Here is a 19,859-nt window from a genome sequence, read left to right as displayed (position 1 = left end):
CCAAGGACTTCAATAGTGAGTTTAATTACCGGTTAAGAATAAGAAATCAAAGCAATATTTCATATAATATTCTTTGGTTAGTTTATTACTACGTTGATGAATTAAAATAAAAACCCAGAACTCTACTTTTCACAAGTTCAAGAGAAAGGGGAAAAAAATTTAGTGGCTGTTATACAAGAGCCCTTCAAACCCTTCTTCTTTGGGACTGTTATTTGTATTAGATCAGTATTCCTACCTATCTAGATCCAATTGGTATCAACGTGTGCATACATATATACATTTTAATTTTACTCACTTTTAGTCTCATCTCAAGTAATTCTTGAAACAACCATCTGAAGTGTTAATTACATATTTCTATCATACGCTAATACATAGCCACTAAAATTCTAAATGTTTACCTTAAGTCTAAAATCATCTCATACCATCTCATAATCACTGGTGACTAATCTGCTTACATCTTAAAACAAACGCTTCAAAGGTGCCGTCACAATGTGAATAAACTAAAAATGTTCCCACGTTTCACCCGCACCATCCATATAAAATTCTGCAACTTGATACATGAGTTTACCACACTTTTATTACGAGTACTCAGTGGGAGCAAAATAACCTTCGGATTGTTACTTCTGTTTTTTCTGTTTCTTACTCCGTCCATTTTTCTTCTGCCCTTTCTTTTTCTTCTTAAGGAGAACAGCTTTTTCTCCAATAAACAAACTTTTAGAATGTCCTACATTTTTTGAATCGAAATGAAGTCCCTGCTTAGGTTTACCGACATTCTTCGAACTGGGATTTGAATTTGGCTTTAATTTTTCTTTATTGACAGAACGCATGACTCTGAGTTTCCTTCCCATCAGTTCAGAATTATTTAACTTCAGAGCAAGATGAACAGCATCCGTATTCTGGAATAAAAATCAATATATTAATTTCCACCAGAAAGCCCCCTGCAAAGACACTAGTACAACTGTGACTTTAGTGGATTAGGAGAATTTTCAAGCTTGCACAGATAAACGCCCCTCCCACTTTGACATCCAAGAAGTGCAACCCCACGGGTTTCAGTGGCTGGGCCGGTAGTCTCGTTTTAATCATGCTCCTCACAGGTTTCTTCCCAGGAAGCACTCAGCTGCCTTGTCACATAATTAGGTAAGTCACAATCCAACAGGCTTCATTTTTCTCATTGTAAAATGGAGTTCCAACCAACTAAATCAGTCACATGCAGTCTTTTAAACCAATCAGCCTCTCTTGTCATAGGCTCTTTCTGCAAAAGCTGCACTGTATTAGCTGACTTGAGAGAAGGGAACTCTCTTTCAGTTTCTGAAATGCTGAACTAGATGCCTTGCAGAATTATTTTTTGTTTTTGTTTTAATATTTATTGAGAGAAAGCGTGAGAGCAAGCAGGGGAAGGGCAGAGAGAGAGAGAGAGAGAGAGAGAGAGAGGATCCCAAGCAGGCTCCATGCTGTCAGAGCAGTTGGGACATTTAACTGACTGAGCCCCCTAGGTGCTCCTGCAGGATCCCATTTAGATCCCAAATTCTATTACTCTTTTGTCCTAATATAGAACCACTAGATGCTAACAACCCTGAATATTCATGAGATGTTTGCTAAAGGACTTTACGAACTTATCAAGTAATTACAGCAGCAGAGGGGCACCTGGATGGCTCAGTTGGTTAAGCAGCCAACTCGTGGTTTCAGCTCAGGACGTGATTTCACAGTTCGTGGGATAGAGCCTGGCATTAGGCTCTGTGCTGACAGCAGGAGCCTGCTTGGTATTCTCTCTCTCCCTCTCTGCCTCTCCCCCACTCGAGCCCTCTCTCAAAATAAATAAATAAATAAACCTTAAAAAAATAGTAGACAACAGAGAAACACTACAATGCATTAACGATGGCAACAAAAGGCTGTGACAACCTTTCTCAAAAGCTGTCTGGTAATAATACATATCAAGAGTATTAAACATGGTCATTTATCTTGACCTAGTCAGTAACAGGCCTGGGGATCTATCTAAAAAAAAAAGCAATCACAAACTGCACACAAACATTTGAAGGAAAAAAAAAAACACCGCAATTTCATCATTACAGGGAAAAATAGAGAACACGGCAAATTTCCAACATTTGAGAAACATTAGGGAAAAGATAGTATAAATTACGTTACATCACTCAAAAGAACATACTTATACAACAGAAAACACAAAGCAGGTTGCAAAATTTTATGTTCACAGATGGAAGTTCAACTTTAAAAAAGAAGGCACAGAAAAAACTGAAAGGAAATGTATTAACGGGTGCTTGCGGAAGGGAGAAAAACTTAAGTGCCATCAGGCATTATGAATATTCTCATAGTATGTATGTTCTAGTATTATTAGGCATGATACGCTGGTTAATATTTTGTAAACTAAATATAACTAATTTTGTACAAAGACCAAGATTTTCTTCTACCTGTGCCAACGGGTCAATTCTTTTCTCCATTTTATGGAAAGTGGAAATTCAGAGGCTTAATACTTTTCATGTCCAATATCTGAAACATTATTTCATAACATCAGTGTGGAGAAAGAGGGAAGCAGAACGTCTTTTGATGAGGTGCGGTTACAGGAAGAGTACTCTAATATGGCAGATTATGAGTTTAGTTTCCTGAAGACGGAATTTGAAGGTGACGGTGACAGTTATGTCTGAGAGATGAAACAGCAGGGACAACCCCTCCAGCACATTTCAATGGACAGTGACAACGCACGAGTCTCCCATACCTCAAAGAGCACGTAGCCGAAGCCTCTGCCGACTCCAGTGGCTGGGTCTCTCACAATCCTAACCGCCACAATACTCCCACAGTCCAAAAAGTGTTCCTCAATTGCAGATTCTTCCACTTCTAAAAACAAATTCAACCAGAGCACAAGTAAAAACAGAATGGCCTTTGAAAGCTGGAGCTGTTTACTGATACAGCAAGTTAATGTAATATAGTTAATATAGCAAGCCCCACGAAAATTAGTCAAGTTACACTCTACACTTTTCCAAGTTGGTCTTAAAGCAAAACATTAAGTTACTACTCAGTTGTTATTTTCCTGTTATTTTCATGATAAATGGGTACTTTATTTAACACTTACTGTACGGGAGATTCCCCACAAATACTGATCTCTTGTCCCTCTGAAACACAAAGAAGGTTAATAAAAATCACCGGAGCTGAAAATGGAAGTGATCCGAAAATCCCCTTTCCCTCACCCCATGTATCTGACAGGTCTCCACTGCGCTGATTTAACTACGCACCTGTCCCTTATTTGATTCTGTTTCTTCCATCTTCCCTCTTGAAAGTGAGTAAGCACCAGAGGCAACAGGGGTTCTTTTGTTCACAGCTAGCATTAACACATGGCAGTGCCCAGGACAGGCATGCTACATTGGCACGGCAAACTCGGTACCGGGCCAGATGGCAGTCTGTTGGGCATTACGGCCAAGGCCACGTGGTCTCTGATGTAACTACCCTCCCAGGCTTAACAGAACATTTACAAGTAAATGGTGGTCGTATGCTAATAAAACTGAATTTAAATAACACAGTCAGCTTAATTTAAATAACACAAGCACACTTGGCCCTCAGGGTAGGTCTACAGCAGAGCCAGAGAGGTCTTCCAGGCCTTGGTCATTTCTCAGCCAGCGCACTCTGACCCCCACGAAAATGCACTCTAGGTTTCGGTGGTGAGCTCTTACAAGCAGCCTTCACTCACTTTGAGAGACCTTTGTCAACTGCAAACTTACCCATCACTCCTGCATTTAAACCTGTGGGACTGCTCCTGGACAAGATCCAGACGCCTCAACACGGCAGACCACAGTCTTCATGATTTGGCCTCTCCCGTTTCTCCAACAGCAACTTAATGCTGTCCCTCTTCACACTCTACCTGCTATTAACTGCATCAAGCTCTGTCCATTCCCTAAGCAAATTAAGTTTTGGTCCCCGCCACATACACTGTTTAAAATTTCTTGAGCCCAGATAACACTGACTCATCTTTCAAGTCTCCAAGAGCACCTATTCTTCTCCTGGACACCCTCCTTTGTCCCTTCTTGCTGGTACCTCCCCAAGTCAAGTGTCCCATTCCTGAGCTGACAGAGCATCCTGTGTATTTATCAGAACGTAGTGCTGGGGGGCCTGGGTGGCTCACTCGGTTAATTATCCGACTGTGCTGACAGCTCAGCACCTGGAGCCTGCTTGGGATTCTGCCCCTCCCCTGTTCACACTCATAAGCTCTCTCTCTCTCCCAAAAATAAATACCTTAAAAAAAAAAAAAAAAAAAAAAAGTGCCACAATCAGCCCATCTGTTTGTCTTCACCTTTGTACTGAACCCCTACAGAACCCGGACTATAGCTCAGCACTGAGTACCTGACACAGAGTAGGGACTCAAAAATGGAGTTAACTTTCTCTATTTCGGTATGTGAAATAAGGTGTTGGCCCGGACGATCTCCAACATCCCTCCCAGGCTAACTATCTATGAACACTTGATCCGGGTGTGGGGGTACCCCGTTCTTGGAAGCTGTTGACTAAGGTCCTTGTGCCAGTCTGTGCCCCAACGTTGTGACCTCAAGGGCCAAAGTGTTTCCTTCTTGGTTTCCCTTGTGCTCACTGATGATTCCACTCCTCTCCTTAGCGAAAGCTCGGAAGAGAACGTTTCTCTCTAGAAGACTCTAGTTAAGTTCTTTAAACAACTCAAGTACCACTTACAGATGAAGTCTCGGATGCCAGATCAACTCTAACACGAAATCCATCTGCAAACTGGGCCCCATTTCTGCATTATAAACACGAAGGGGGAAAATGGCTGTTAAAAATGAACGCCGAGTTAACTGTAATATTTGCTCTAAAGTCAAACCAAAGAATAAAAAAAAATACTCGTACATACTTAAATGTAATAATTCCATTCAAATCTCAAAGAGATAACATTACCTTTTCAATGCTTTTGTAGCAGCGCTCTCATCCTTAAACACAACATAAGCATTAATGTTTTTCTGATCAGGATGAATTTTACGTCTATACAAAAAAAAAAAAAAAAAAAGAAAAAGACCGTGTAAAATCCGTTAATCTCAAAGTCATTAAAAAATATAATTTGTTTTCTACTCTCAATCAGCACATATGACAAGAATTCCCAGGAGAAGTTTCATCTCTTTATAAATTTAGTAATAACGCAAAAAATAACATACAACTTACACAGATATTAAACAAAACATGTAACTTTTGCCTTCCTATTGGTCATCACTATGAGGGAGCAAGCAAGTAGCCACCCCCCCCGCCCCGCCCAAGCAATGTCACAAAGCTAGAAACAACAATCTTAACTGGAGCCCTGTACCTAACAACACATAAGCAGATACGAGAAGATAAAAACTATACAAATGTGTACAGCTTAGAGAAATATTAAAGATCAATAACCTTGCAGCCACTGCCCATCCCAGAGACACTCTCTGTGCCTACCACCCCTACTTTTCCAGAAACCATCTGCTTGCGTGTCTATGTAGTTTTATCACAATCAAGCATCTATTCCTTGGTCATACTTTGGTGATGTCCACTTGGGGACTTGAAGTCTTTTGAGTCTTATTTAATCTGCAGGATTCTGCCTTTATCTCTCTCTTTACCTTACTGTTCGACCTACGGAATTTTCCAAAGCCTGGATGGTTTTGATTGCAAGCTCACAATACAGGTCAACGTGTTCCTCTGGCCTCCCTATTTCTTACAAATTGGCAGCTGGATCCAGAGGTTTGCTCAGACCTGGACTGCACATCTCTGTCGGGACTGGATGTAGTGCTGTGTTCGCTCAACGGGAAGCAGGTTATGACTGGTTTTCACTCTTTTTAACGACTACAGCTGCTGCTGCTCAATGCTTCCACCCACTAATTCGCAGGCTTGCAAAATGGTCATATAATTTAGATGTGACCGATCAGCAAAAAGGACCTAGTAATGACCACAGATTCTTCCCTGAAGACATGAACCTATTGTTTTTGAAGTAGCAAAAAGGCTAATAAACAAATGAGTACCATCAAGAAAGGCCCTAGGAAATGTCAGGGCATTTCTCATGGCATTCTGTAATAATATACTACACTATCTGATAGTTTTCTATTGATAAAACTAACTGCGATTTATTGAATGCCTAATATAATACTGGGCACTGTATTAGCCATTTTATGTATTCATTTAGTCTCCCATCTCCGACATGGGTGTTACTTTTCTGATTTTATGGATAGGGAAGCTGAGACTCAGAGAAGTGCCATGATCACAAGGCAAGGAGTGGCCAGCCCAGGACTTCAAACAGGCCTAGGTGACTCCAGAACCCCCACGCTTTCCCTGCAACACACAGCTCCTGACAACATCCTACTCAACTTGTCTTAGTGTTGAAATGTTTGCATCCTCCCCAAATTCATGTGGAAATCCATGTAACGCCCAATGTGATGGTAATAGAAGGTGGGGCCTGTGGGCGTGGCTGAGGTCATGAGGGTGGAATCCTCTTGAACAAGACTAGTGTTCTTCAAGAGACCCCACAGAACTTCTAGCCCCTTCTTTATCTTACCGTTTGACTATAAACTGTGAGGACCGGTGAGAAGGCACTGGTTACGAATCAGTAAGCTGACCCTCACCAGAATGCAACTACACTGGCAGTTCATTCTGACTTCCAGCCTCTGAAAGTATGAGAAAGTAATTTCCATTGTTTATAAGCCATCTGGTCTGCGCCATTTTGTTGTAGCAACCCGAACAGACTAAGACAAACCCCAAGAAAACCTAAATGGAAAAGGACTTTAACAACTCTTAACTGGGGGCACCTGGGTGGCTCAGTCAATTCAAGCATCCAACTCTTGATTTTTTGCTCAGGTCACGATCCCAGGGTCATGAGATCGAGCCCTGAGTCAGGTTCTGCACGGCGCATGGAGCCTGCTTGGGATTCTCTCCCTCTGCCCCTCCCCGACTTGCACTTGGGCAGGCACACGCTCTCTAAAAAAATTAAAATAAAAAATAAAAACTCTTGGGGCGCCTGGGTGGCCCAGTTGGTTGAGCGTCCAACTTTGGCTCAGGTCATGATCTCACAGTTTGTGGGTTCAAGCCCCGCGTGGGGCTCTGTGCTGACAGCTCAGAGCCTGGAGCCTGTTTCAGATTCTGTGTCTCCCTCTCTCTCTGCCCCTCCCCTGTTCATGCTGTCTCAAGAATAAATAAACATTAAATAAATAAACAATAAATAAATAAATAAATAAAAACTCTTAACTGCACTCTACAAGAAAAGATCCCTTGGCACAGGGAATACAGAGGGTAAGCACACAGTTCTGCCCCTTTCTATGTGGCAAGAACCTGTTTTGTATCAAGCTGGATGGGTGATTTAAAAAAACTAATGACATCTAGAGATCTAGGTATTAATGACATCTCGAGTTCCACCTGCACCCAGAAGGGAGAAAACCAGGAATAGCATCATCCCCACCCCGACACAAGAAGCCGAATAACCCACATTCTAACTTTTGTAGAAGCTACCAGAGCTAAAGTCCAAAGGAAACCGAGCTGAGGTCCAAAGGAAACTGGGGGGCTAAGCAAGGGCTGGGCCATCCGAGGAGACAGGAGACAGCACTGGCTCAGAAGCGGGTGCCAGACAAGGGAGCCGGGCCGATTTCAGCTAGGATTTAATACATTGCCAGAGCCGCGTGTGGGCTGGGCCCGAAATGGAATCTCTGGAGGCCAGCAACACAGATAGGCACACCCGCTTGCAGGCTCTGCTCCCCCGACCTCTGCCAGTGTCCCCAGGAATGACTGAGGGCAGGTGGGAGCCCAGAGACATCCCTGGGGGGTGTGGGCTGGAGAAGAGAAGTATGGGAAGGACACAAAGCCCACCTGGATTCTTCTCCCAACGGAGAGGGCTGAGCTGCTGGGGCAGAGACAGCAAACCCCGTCATTCCCAGAGCACAGGGAATAGTCCTGGGGCCAGAGAAGGGAGGCCTCCTACCACAGGGCAAGGAGTGGGAAATGTTTTCCAGCCCAAGATCCACCAAAGACACAAGGCAGAGGTTGGCTGCCACGGGAGGGAGGACCGGCCGGTGCACTGATACACAGACAGACAGGGCCGGCCTGCATCAGAGGCTGAACCGGGACAACAGACAACCCCACCGCCCCCAACCAGACCACCAAAAACCAGCACTCGCAAAGATGGATCTTCAACAAAATTTAAAACTTGGGCTCTTTAAAAGACACCCTTAAAAAGGTTAGCCACAGGGGCACCTGGGTGGCTCAGTTAGTTAAGTGTCTGACTTCATCTCAAGACATGATCTCACGGTTCGTGGGTTCAAGCCCTGCGTTGGGCTCTGTGCTGACATGGGAGCCTGGAGCCTGCTTCTATTCTGTCTCCCTCTCTGCCCCTCCCCTGTTTGCATGCTGTCTCTCTCTCTCTCAAAAATAAACATTAACAACAAAACAAGGTTAGCCACAGATAGGGGCAAAATATCCAAAACATATATCAGAAAAAAGTCTTGCACCCACAATGAAAAACTGAATACAATAAGACAGACAAGCCACCAGAAAGTGGGTGAAATTTTTGAACCAACACTTCTCCAAAGAATAGATACAAGCAGCCAAAAAGCACATGAAAAGGCCCTCAATATCTTTAGTCATCAGACTAAACAGAAACTGAGACCATTACAACAAACCCTTAGAAGGGCTGAAATTAAATGACTGGCAATACCCAGTGCTGGCGAGGATGTGAAGAAAATGGGAATTCTCCCACAGCAGGTGGAATGTAACACGGTGAGGCCACTTCAGAAATTTATTGTATAATAAATTTCTGAATAATCTATGCTTGTATAATCTAAGATTTCATGTCCTAGTTAGAAAAAAAAACCCAAGATTAGAGATTAATAGGAGACTCTGCCTAGAACTGAAGGTGAATGAGAAATACAGCTTGTATGTTTTAAATTTATATGTCAATTATACTTCAATTTTAAAAATTAATGAGAAATGAAGGGAGAGTAAAGAAAACTTTTGTGTCTCATCCATGGCACTAGGTGGATAAGGAGGGTAGGGGAAAATCCCCTGAGAATATGAACTTGTGAGCCACACTACAGCACAGTCCCCAAACCTTCAAACAGAGAGCTTAAAGTGGTCTTGAGCTGGTAGTACCCCCAGGTAACCTAACAGAAGCAAACATGAATTCTCTGGAAAAACCTGACCGGCTAACCGCAACTATGAGGCACCCCTGATTTTCAGATGCATCCTGACTTCAAAATGTTAAGATATGGGAAAATGTGTGCCTTAGAACTGATAAAATACAGTATTTATGATTTATACTACAATATTTGGGCATAAAATTTCCTTATTCTCTTCCAAACATAATGCTTGATTAAATGTCCTTGAAAATTCTCATGGCACATTTTCCAGCAACTTATTTATAATATTTAATGTGATTCTACAATTTATGTTAAAGCTTAAAGACAAACATCTGATAAATTTACCCACTATTGCAGTCATAAGAAAATAGTCAAGTAGTATGATATATTATCGAAAAATAAAAATCCACGAAAACACGGTCTTAAGTTTTAACCAAAATGGAAGACAGTTTAAGACTACTCCCTTTCTCTCATTATAAACTTACTTTATTGCTGCCAACTTTTTGGACAGGGTTCCCTCTGCTGGAATCTTTTAAGAGAGAAAAAAAAAGGGGGACAGGTATTAGAGAAAATTCATTATCCAAAATATTACTTCAAATTAATTATATTTTAATTAATCGAATTCTAAATGTCTTATTCTGATGTGATGTAATTAAAACATTCTAGGGAATCAGAAACAACCATCCTAATGTTATATGAACGGGATCTGGTGGCTTAGGCCAAAATTTTACAGGCAATGACTTTTAATCTAAATGGAAGTAAACATACTGTGCTCTCAACTTGGGTCAGATGACTCAAAGGGGTCTCTGGACATAAGGGGATACGGAGGTTAAAGACACGTAAGAAAAACGCAAGGAAAATTGTTTTATAAAATAAGCTTGGAAAAAAGCAACACTTCTATATTAACATTTTATTGTACGTGCTATATGATTTTACTTTTTTGTACATTCTGTATGATTTTAAATATGTCTAAATAAATTGGGAAATAATGTAAAGACATTATTTCATCCATATGTCTAAGGGTCAGTATATGCCAGCTGGCAAAAAAAAAAAAAAAAAATCATTGTATCTTTAATTGGGCAAATAAGGGAAACCCCTTTACATTCAAATTCACTTTCTTTTCAGCCCTATACAGTATTACTTTTGTACTACTTAAGAGTGAGGGGTTAGGGAGGGAAAACTTTATGGAGGAGATGGAAATTCAGGTCAACAACTCTGACCGTCTGCAAGGCGCCAGTCCTGAGATACTGGCAGAGGCACTGAAATGCCTCAGCCAGGTACTGACAAGACAAAGGTGAAAAGATATAGACCCTGCAAGTTCACAGAGCAGCACCATCTATGAATGTCAGTTTAATTTAGGGCAGTTACTATAAATGTCCCCTGGAAATCTTAGTCATCTGATATAAATTCTCAGTTTGCCTTACTCACAAACTCTGAAAATACAGACAGTGTAGCCGTGCAAGACATGAGAAATGCCCAAGTGAACAATCAACAGGTGAATGATGGTCATCAAAACACATTTACTAGGTGTCTTCTAGGAGCCCTCAAGCATCCGTATCTTGTTACTGAAGATACAAATGAGTAGGTAAGACACAAAGCAGTAAGGTACAGAAATAGAGGGGAAAAAAAACTTGATGGTATAAAGTATCAAAAAGAAAAACTTGAGTAATTAACATTTTAATCGCCTACCAAAACACAGACTGTATCTCACTAGGCAAAATGAGACTTTGAGGAGGAGTCGCAACAAAACCAATGAACTGAGCAAAAAGAAGAGTGAGAAAGCGCTAGCGTCTGATCAGCAATGAGGGCAGCTCCCAGGCTGCAGGAGAGTCACACATGGCCTCAGGGCCACCCTGTGTTGACTGTCAGGCTAAGAACCAGGACAGAATTCACTCACAGCAAGGCAAATGTAAGGGCTTTAGGCAATTCCATATATGCTTCATGTGCACAATGTGCAGGTACTGGTGACCCACGAATGAGCAAGGCAAACCGGCTGTCTGCTATCAGCTTTCAGTCTGGTGGGGCAGACGAATAATGGAACGACTACAGAACAGTGTCATAAGCACCATAATGAAGTATGGGGTGCCGGAGAATGCACAACAGAGTCATCAAACAGACCGGTAATCCAGGGATAGAGCAAGATCCCCAAAAGCAATACCAGGCCAAAGTGCGTGTGTGTGCGCGCGCGCACGTGCACGCATAAGTGATGTGGTACCTATATGTGTAATGATCATGAGTTCCAGGAAGAAGTACTTTCAAATTTTTAACACTTATTCATTTTTTGAGAGAGACACAGAGTGCGAGTTGGGGAGGGGCAGAGAGAGAAGGAGACACAGAATCCGAAGCAAGCTCCAGGCTCTGAACTGACAGCACAGAGCCCAACGCGGGGCTCGAACTCACCGAGTGTGAGACCATGACCTGAGCTGAAGTCAGACGCTTAACCGACTGAGCCACCCAGGCGCCCCTGGGAAGAAGTACTTTAGGGAAATTAAGTTGACAGTGGTAGGTACTGTCTGCAGTACACCAACCTCCTGGACTGAATGCCTTGGAGCTCAGAAATGCTATTCCACACGTATTAATGTTCCGCAAACAAAAGTCACACATCCACCCTCCTACAATGATATCGTTTTACTGTGTGAACGCATTAATTTAACAGAGTCCAGGAGTCAGAAGTAGATCTTAAGAGCACTTCTTCTCTGGGGCTAGATTTGAACCTGTTGATTCAAAAGGCTGTGCTTCTCCATCTCACTAATACCAACATGTTAATAAGCCTGACTTAAACGAATACGTTTCGAGATTTGCAATTTCCAGACAGGGAGAAAACATACCAGAGAACGAAATCGTACAGATTCTATCTGTCCATACTCTTTAAAAAATGACTTCAGCTTCTAAAATAAAAAAACATACATACTTTAGTCTACTTTCAGAACATCAAGTAAGTGCTACAAAAAAGAATTAAGTAAAACCATCTGATCATCTTTTACTGCCAGGTTGTCTTTTAAGAACATTTCAGGAACAAGGGACTACTCGGTTGGAAGACAAAAAATAGTTTCCACACACATATATATACACATAAAACGCATCTCAAGTTTTTGTTAGTATCCATAAGGTACGCATTTTTGTCTTTGAATCTTTTATAATCTTTGCCACATGTAAACTGTAAAAGTAAAGGGCATATTTTGGGTTTAGTAAATCCCACATAATGGAAGAACCTCAGGATGTATTCATTCATTTATATAACAAATATTTATTGAGCCCCTTACTCTACGCTAGGCATGATTTCAGGTTTACGTTCTAGTGACATGTAACAGAAAAGAGGGCTGGAAGGAATAAAAAAAACAAAACCAAACCAGGAGGCCACTGCAATACTGTTTGCAGATTTGCAAAAGGATGAATAAGGGCAGTGACTATGGGAACGGAGAGGAGAAGGTGTATACCAGAATCGATCTACAGAATGATTCGTGTAATCATTTACAATGAAGCTACATGTTAATGACTTATTAATTATGCATTTATTCAATAAAGGAAGAGTAAACAAAGTTATGAGTTATTAAGTTCTCTGAATCCTTACAACATGTAGATTATACACACTTACCTTCTTATTACACGTGACAGGCAAATTCCCAACAAACACCGTTCTCTCATTCTTTAATCTTTCTTCTTCTTGGTTGATTTCAATTTTCTTTCTCTGATTTACAACTGTGTGATCTACATCATCAAGTACTTTTTTATCTGCTGCTTTAATACCAGATTGAGAAGCACTCCTTTTCTGTCCTTGTTTTTGGTGAATTTCTTCTTCTAAATCAGCACTTGCTAGGGCGTTTTCCCTTTACGAGGCCAAGGAAAAAAAAAAAGGTAAAAAGAAAAGAATAAGAGTCCTGGAAGTCCGATGTAGTATCTGACAAAGCACAAAGATTTGAAATATTTCTCACCTACTTCTAGCTTTCCTAAATATAAACTTATGATTCACAAATATATCTAAATTTAAGAAACAGCATTATCCAAAAGTGACCAGTATCTCTAGAATACTCAAGATTAGAAAAAATTGGAGCACCCGGGTGGCTCAGTTGGTTAAGTGTCTGACTCTTGGTTTCAGTTCAAGTCGTGATCTCACGGTTCCTGAGTTCAAGCCCCACATCAGGCTCCACACCGGCAGTGCAGACCCCGCTTTGGATTCTCTCTCTGTCCCTCCCCCACTCACGCTCTCTCTCCAAATATAAATATTTTTTTTAAAAAAAGAGTGATGTATTAAAAAAAAAGATTAGAAAAAACTAAGCTCAATTTTTGAAGATATGTTAAAACTGTCAGGTTATTGCAGAGCAACAAAAGTTGCTCATTTAAACAAAAGTTGTAAAGCTCTTGGAGGTCTAGTTTATGCTCTATGAATGCCCAGTTTCATTCTCTGCTCTAGAACTCCGGGGGATCTGCAGCACTTATAGGGGGTCTATGAAGGTTAAAATGGCTGCAAAATACTTTGTAAAAGCAATGTGGCCAATAGGGAAAACCAGATTTCCTACTTTTAACTGTAATATTTAAAGGACTGCTTGTCAAAAGTACATTCTGAAATGGCAAATACAATAAAAACCTTGGTGCACATGGGTAAGCGAGATCTGAGCATCAATTCTAACAGAGAACTGACAGGGACCGTATGTATGCATATATACATATATATATATATATATATATATATATATATATACACACACACACACACACACACACACACACACACACATATTTTAAGTTTATCTACTTATTTTTTTAGTAACCTCTACACCCAAAGTGGGGCTCACACTCACAACCCCAAGATCAAGAGTCGCATGCTCTTCCAACTGAGCCAGTAGGTGCCCCAGGACTGGGATCTTAAGGAGGCAACGGTAACACGAGTCGAGTCGTGGGTAGTAAATGATTCATTCACTCAGTAAATATTTACTGGGTTCCTATTCTGTTCTAGCGTCTGGGGATAGAAAGATAAAGAGACTATTAAAAACCTTGCAATACTCCAGCCTCTGAAGAGATAAGCAAAGTTCACAATACAATGGTGACATGGTATAGAAAAATAAAAGACACATGAAAGGCTTCTCAGGGGAGGGGAAAGGCCGTGTCTGGCACATTGTCCTCAGTAAATTTTGACATTCTTCTTCCACTAGACCGTAAGTTCCACTAAGGAGAGGGTTCATGTCTAGTTTTTTGTCCACTATGGCATATAAAGTACCAAGCAGGAGTGAAAGGAACCGGGACGGTATGGCAGGAACCAGGTCAAGGACCATGGCTGTTATGTGCAAGTGCTTAGATTGTATCCCACAGAGCTTAAAGAGCCATTGAAAATTTTGGGGCACCTTACAAAGATCATTTGGGCAGCAGAGCAGAAGATGCTTAGGGAAGGGGCAAGGCTGGAAAAGGGAGACCAGTACGGAGAGAGTTATAACTGCATGTATCTGAGAAGACAACAGACCAACTTGAGCAAGGGAGGGGTGGAAAGGGAACAACAGATTCAAGAGATATTAAAAGACAGCACCATCAGGACCCGGCAGCTGAGTAGAACGCAGGGAAAAGAGGGGGTATAAGATGACTCCCGAGTCACTGGCTCAGGCAACTGGATGGAAGATTGGTGGTACCATTCCTGCGGACAAACAGGTCTCAGGAGCCTACGCAGCTCAGTCTGAAGCATTCTGAACTTGAGGTGCAGGTGACTCTCAAACAACATGGGTCTGAACTCCACTTAAACGTGGATTTTTTTTTTTTTTTGATAAATGTGGTACAGTACTACAAATGTATTTTCTCTTACGATTTTTTTTTTGAAATTTTTAATGTTTATTTATTTTTGAGACAGAGAGAGACAGAGCACCAACAGGGGAGGGGCAGAGAGAGAGAGAGAGAGAGGGAGACACAGAATCTGAAGCAAGCTCCAGGCTCCGAGCTGTCAGCCCAGAGCTCGACGCGGGGCTGGAACTCACAGACGTGAGATCATGACCTGAGCTGAAGTCGGATGCCCAACCGAGCCACCCAGGCGTCCCTTCCTTATGATTTTTAATAACATTTTTTTTTCTCTAGCTCACTTTATTGTAAGAATACAGTACATGACATATATAACATACAAAATACGTGTTTACCTACTATTTATGGTAAGGCTTCTGGTCAACCGTAGGCTATTAGTAGTTAAGTTTTGGGGGAATCAAAAGTTATATGTGGATTTTTGACTGTGTGGGGGTCAGTGCTCCTAACCTTTCCATTGTTCAAAGGTCAACTGTATCTAGAATATACAGGTGCAGATGCCAGCAGGCAAACAGATACACAGATTAGGAGATCAGGAGAGAAATCAGAATGGTGCAGCCACGGGCATAAAGGAGACTGCTCAGAATGAAGGGTAGAAAAAAGTCCTGAGAAGATGACCACAGAATCCTGGGGGAAATCAACATTTACAGAGTAGGCAGGAGAAGAGGTACCCACAAGAACACTGAGAAGGAACAGACAAACAAGAGGGGAATCAGAAGAGACTGTGATAAAACAATCTAATAGCTTCAGGAAGAAAAGCCACCATGTGGAATGGAACAGGGAAGAGGCTGTACTGCCTATTAAAGATGGCAAGTGTGGGGCGCCTGGGTGACTCAGTCGGTTAAGCGTCCAACTTCTGCTCAGGTCACGATCTCGCGGTTCATGAGTTCAAGCCCCGCATCGGGCTCTGTGCTGACAGCGCAGAGCGTGGAGCTTGCTTGGGATTCTGTGTCTCCCCCCCTCTCTGCCCCTCCCCTGCTTGTGCTCTCTGTCTCTCAAAAAATGAATAAATGTTAAAAAAAAAAAATTAAAAAAAAAATATGGCAAGTGGGTCAGGATATCTTCACTGCACGCTGCTTCGGAAGTTTGGGGAGATCACATAAAAACACAAGTGAACAATCAGATTCAACACGTCAGAACAACAAGTTTCTGGAAGAGAAAATAGATCAGGAAAAGGAAGAACACATGTATAAAGTTTTTCTGAAAGCTTGACTATGAAGGGAAGGACTGAGGGCATCGTAGCAAAGATAGGGTTTGGTTTTGTTAAATTTCTCTTTTTAGGATGAGACACTTGAGCACATTTGTACAGGAGACAGATGAAAGCCACGGGAAGGGGAAGAAAATGGATATAGCTGAGGGAATAATCCGGAGGGAGACAAAAGAGGCACAGGTGACCGAATTAACCTTGGACAAGGAGCGAGACACCTTTCTCTGAGAGATAGTAAAAAAAATTAAGGGGCTTGAAGAGAGTGGCTTCACAGACCAAGGAAAGTTACCAGGGAGCCTGTGATGTGACCGCTATTCGGATCTTGATCAAATAAACTGTAATGAAAACATTTTTTTTTTTTAACGTTTATTTATTTTTGAGACAGAGAGAGACAGAGCATGAACGGGGGAGGGGCAGAGACAGAGGGAGACACAGAATCGGAAACAGGCTCCAGGCTCTGAGCCATCAGCACAGAGCCTGACGCGGGGCTTGAACTCAGGAACCGCGAGATCGTGACCTGAGCCGAAGTCGGCCGCTTAACCGACTGAGCCACCCAGGCGCCCCATGAAAACATTTTTTAAGCTAATGGGGGAAATCTGATCTCTGAGTTTGGGAAAACAAAACTCATCTTTTTCATGCTGGGATATTTACACATTTAGATTCTAGACCTTAAATCTGCTTCCACTTAATGAGGGAGATATGAAGGGTAAAGATGGAACAAGACTGGCCAAGGATTATGGGTATATGTGCTGGGTATATGAGGTTCTCATCCTTTTCAACTTTTGAATATGTATGACATTTTACACAACAAAAAATTTTTTTCTGTAAAACCTAGAACTACGAGATGAGCAAAACACTAAGATGAAGAGTGCAGGTATAAAAATCTCAAATTCTTTACCATCTAATTTCTTTAACATCAGCTTAAGACAAATCTACCGACCTGTTTGCCAACCTTTTGTCTGCAGCAGAAAGTTTCTTCTTCACTTTCATTTCTTGTGAAGGTTCTTGCAAGAGTGGTCCTTGAATTTGGGATGTACCTTCTTCCTCCTCATCCCGTTTCCTTTTTTTGGTGGTTTCCTTTTAAAAGTTGGAAGCTATGTTTGAGACCCCATCTTTTTAAATAATTTAGTAGTCTTCCTAAATTTGCAAGTGTTCTCTCTCACTGGATTCCGGTAATGAAAGCTTACTTAAAATTAACCCCATCTGCCCCGCTTTAGAAATCATGCCCTGCGAGGCAGACTGTTCTAAAAGCCGTTCTGACGGGACGTTCGGAATAGAATTCAGTGACTTACTTTAGGCACAGGCACATACACGGGTTGGAGCTGAGGCTCAGAAGAGCTGAAGAGGGACGCCAACCGAGCTGTACTATTTCTGGAGGGGCGCCTGCCCTGGAGCAAGCTGCTGGCGACTTGTCCAACCACATAGTCTCCGGCCAGACTCCCGCGAACGCCGTCCTCCGGGTTGTCTCTATAGACACCGACGCCAGAAACTCAGCCACGCCAGGCCCCACCGTTTCGCCCTCCAGAGCTCCCGAACGCACACCCCTGCCCAGGCGGACGTGCCACCCGCCACTCACCTCTCCTGGGCACCTTTCTTTTTCTTCCTCTTGCTCTTTCCTTCCACCGGCGTCCCCATCCTGAGGCTTTCTAGACAGCGGCGGCGCACGAGCCCGGCACTTCCGGGTCCCGGCTACTTCCGCCCCAGGAACCACGCCCCTTCCGGCCTGGGCTGAGCGGGAGCCAGAGACAACCGGCGAGCGGGCGCGGGGCTTCCGGTGCCGGGTTGGACCTCTTCAGGCTGGAAAGAAACCTTTCTTGGGAGTGCAGGAAGTCTTCGAGAGTAGTTGAGGCCTGAAGTATAAAGAAGAATCAGCCAGGCTGGGTGTGGGGTGCCACTCCAAGCGGAGAGAAACACGGTCGAAAACCCCTGAATCACTGAAGAGGAGGGAGGGAGGTTTATCAAGAAATGAGGTTACAGGGATGTAGGCTACACAGTAATTGGTGAATCGGTGCGAAGCGTACATGGGCATTTTCTGCACTGCTCTGGCAACTTTTCTGGTATTTCACACTATTTCAAAATAACGTTTAAAGTAAACTCCAGCTCTAACCTGCTCTGCCTAGCTATTCTACCAGATCCTGGGCACTGAAAACTCCTGCTATTTTCTCAGCCTAACTTCCCAGACTCCTCTCCCTCCAAACCCGCACATTCTAGCCTTTTTTATTCCTTGTTATTTATTCCTTTACCCGAAAGGAATCCCAGCTCAGATATCCCTTAGAAAAATCTCCCAGTTACTTACAATAGATTTTTTTCCAAGCCTTCATCTAACTGCACTAGTGTTAATGTATTTACCCTTTTTCTTATTTACCTTACTTCTGTATTTCTACTTGCCGTACCTAGTGAATGTTCGATAAATTGATTTTTAAGTAATAAAAGTATCAAATTGTTATTAAGTAATTGAATTCAGAACTCTGGTGGTAAAATCGGATTTAATTTTGACTCGAGAATAGACATGCTTTCTGAAAGCTGCTTAAAAGAAGTAACTGAGAATATATGTGACCCTTTTATAGACTGTATCAGAAAACTTGATGGAAAACACCCAATATTCAACTGCTTGGCTCTGGTCTCGATTTCCGAGTCTCTCGTTTAGGCTTCCCGTAATTGTGACCTTGTATTTCACAAAAGATGAGACAAATCCAACTGTCTGTATTTGCAATTCAAGCACCTCGCTCCATCTATCCTATGTAGTCCAATGAAGAAATTCTACTCAATTTTTCTTTCAGAAGGTCTCCCAATCCCATTCTCATCCCCACTCTCTCTAGCATTATTCCAAGAATCATTTCCTATCCGTAGCACTTGCAACCTCATCACATCTGGCCTTTCCTGACTCTTCCCCTCCACTCTTACCTACACATTCCATTTCTAGATGAAACTCCCTCAAATGTTACTTTAAGGATTGCAGCTCCTGTGTGTCACCATCACATCTGTCATCATAATCCCTGTATGCTCATTCACCGCCCCCTCTAGACTCCTAACCACTGGCTTTCCCGGACTGTACAATTTAGCACATATTTTGTTAAGCCTTACATAGATTACTTCCACAATAAAACCATGAAACTATTGCTGCTTGGGGATCACATCTAGTAGACACAAAACCCATCATGATGGTAGTCAAAAATCCCTAAATAGGTTAAAATTAAAAGAAAGGTGGAGAAATGGGCTCACAAAGAACAAAAGGGAGCACACACTCCTAGAGGAAAATAATTAGGATGAAAGAGGCTGTGGTTGGACAGTTAAAAAATGATCCCCACTGCTGGTCAGAACTGGTTTTTAACTGTTTAGAGATCACTTAATGCCTCTGAAGAGTTTAAAATATAAGGACTCTTTTCATAGAAAGATACAGACAAAAATACTTTGGAAAATACGTTAGTGGTCTTCCGTATTCTGCTTCGGCTTCCCCAATCTCCCTACACTTAAGAAAATTAACAAGACCTGACCCTCAGGTTATTTCAGGAGAAAAAAAAATGGTTTTGGAGAACACTATAAGAAACATCTATCTTAATTTTTCCATCCATTGTAACTAGGTTGATAAACTATAGTTTAGGTAACCAGAGAATTTAAGTCAAATTCTGGTAATACCATGAATTCTCACAACAGGCAGGAAGGCAGAGAGGCCCAAGAGTATAAACCTCAATTCCAACAAAATTTGGAATCACTGTTTCTATAACACACAAAGTACGTGATATTAGTTCCTTGAAAAACAGGGTTTCATGACCAGGTAAGAGTGAAAACAGTAGGTA

General features: G+C 42.1%; 2 protein-coding genes across 7 annotated transcripts in view; both read right to left on the bottom strand.

The window, feature by feature from the left end:
• Positions 1–555: 555 nt before the first annotated feature.
• RBM34 (RNA binding motif protein 34) lies at positions 556–17,761 on the bottom strand. Of its 2 annotated transcripts, XM_047825049.1 has the most exons (11): positions 17,639–17,761; positions 17,355–17,529; positions 17,003–17,139; positions 12,676–12,907; positions 11,909–11,968; positions 9,566–9,609; positions 4,903–4,986; positions 4,684–4,747; positions 3,083–3,122; positions 2,729–2,847; positions 556–896 (listed from the first exon to the last, which is right to left on the bottom strand). In XM_047825049.1, exons 1-11 carry the CDS (start codon positions 17,695–17,697, stop codon positions 618–620), a joined length of 1,293 nt encoding a protein of 430 aa, XP_047681005.1. In that variant the 5' UTR covers positions 17,698–17,761; the 3' UTR covers positions 556–617. The 2 variants fall into 2 exon arrangements, with proteins under 2 accessions (XP_047681005.1, XP_047681006.1); XM_047825050.1 differs by lacking the exon at positions 11,909–11,968.
• ARID4B (AT-rich interaction domain 4B) overlaps positions 17,752–19,859 on the bottom strand; it is a 156,158-nt gene continuing 154,050 nt past the window's right edge. For all 5 annotated transcript variants that reach the window (XM_047825042.1, XM_047825046.1, XM_047825047.1 and 2 more), the window contains one exon: positions 17,752–17,912. In XM_047825042.1, coding sequence (XP_047680998.1) covers positions 17,752–17,912 — 161 coding nt within the window. The remainder of the gene's footprint in view (positions 17,913–19,859) is intronic.

Source organism: Prionailurus viverrinus, chromosome D2, assembly GCF_022837055.1.
Source record: "Prionailurus viverrinus isolate Anna chromosome D2, UM_Priviv_1.0, whole genome shotgun sequence".
NCBI lineage: Eukaryota > Metazoa > Chordata > Mammalia > Carnivora > Felidae > Prionailurus > Prionailurus viverrinus.
Note: the sequence above shows the minus strand (reverse complement) of the source record. Positions and strands in the feature narration are given on the sequence as shown.

What these genes read in the sequence shown, in the direction of transcription:
- RBM34 (XM_047825049.1), bottom strand. Translation starts at nt 17,697, where the DNA reads ATGGGGACGCCGGTGGAAGGAAAGAGCAAGAGGAAGAAAAAGAAAGGT. An exon ending in TGTATGTGCCTGTGCCTAAA is followed by an intron (nt 17,140 to 17,354) that starts GTAAGTCACTGA and finishes AACTTTTAAAAG; the next exon opens with GAAACCACCAAAAAAAGGAA. An exon ending in TCGGCTACGTGCTCTTTGAG is followed by an intron (nt 897 to 2,728) that starts GTATGGGAGACT and finishes TTTTTATTCCAG; the next exon opens with AATACGGATGCTGTTCATCT.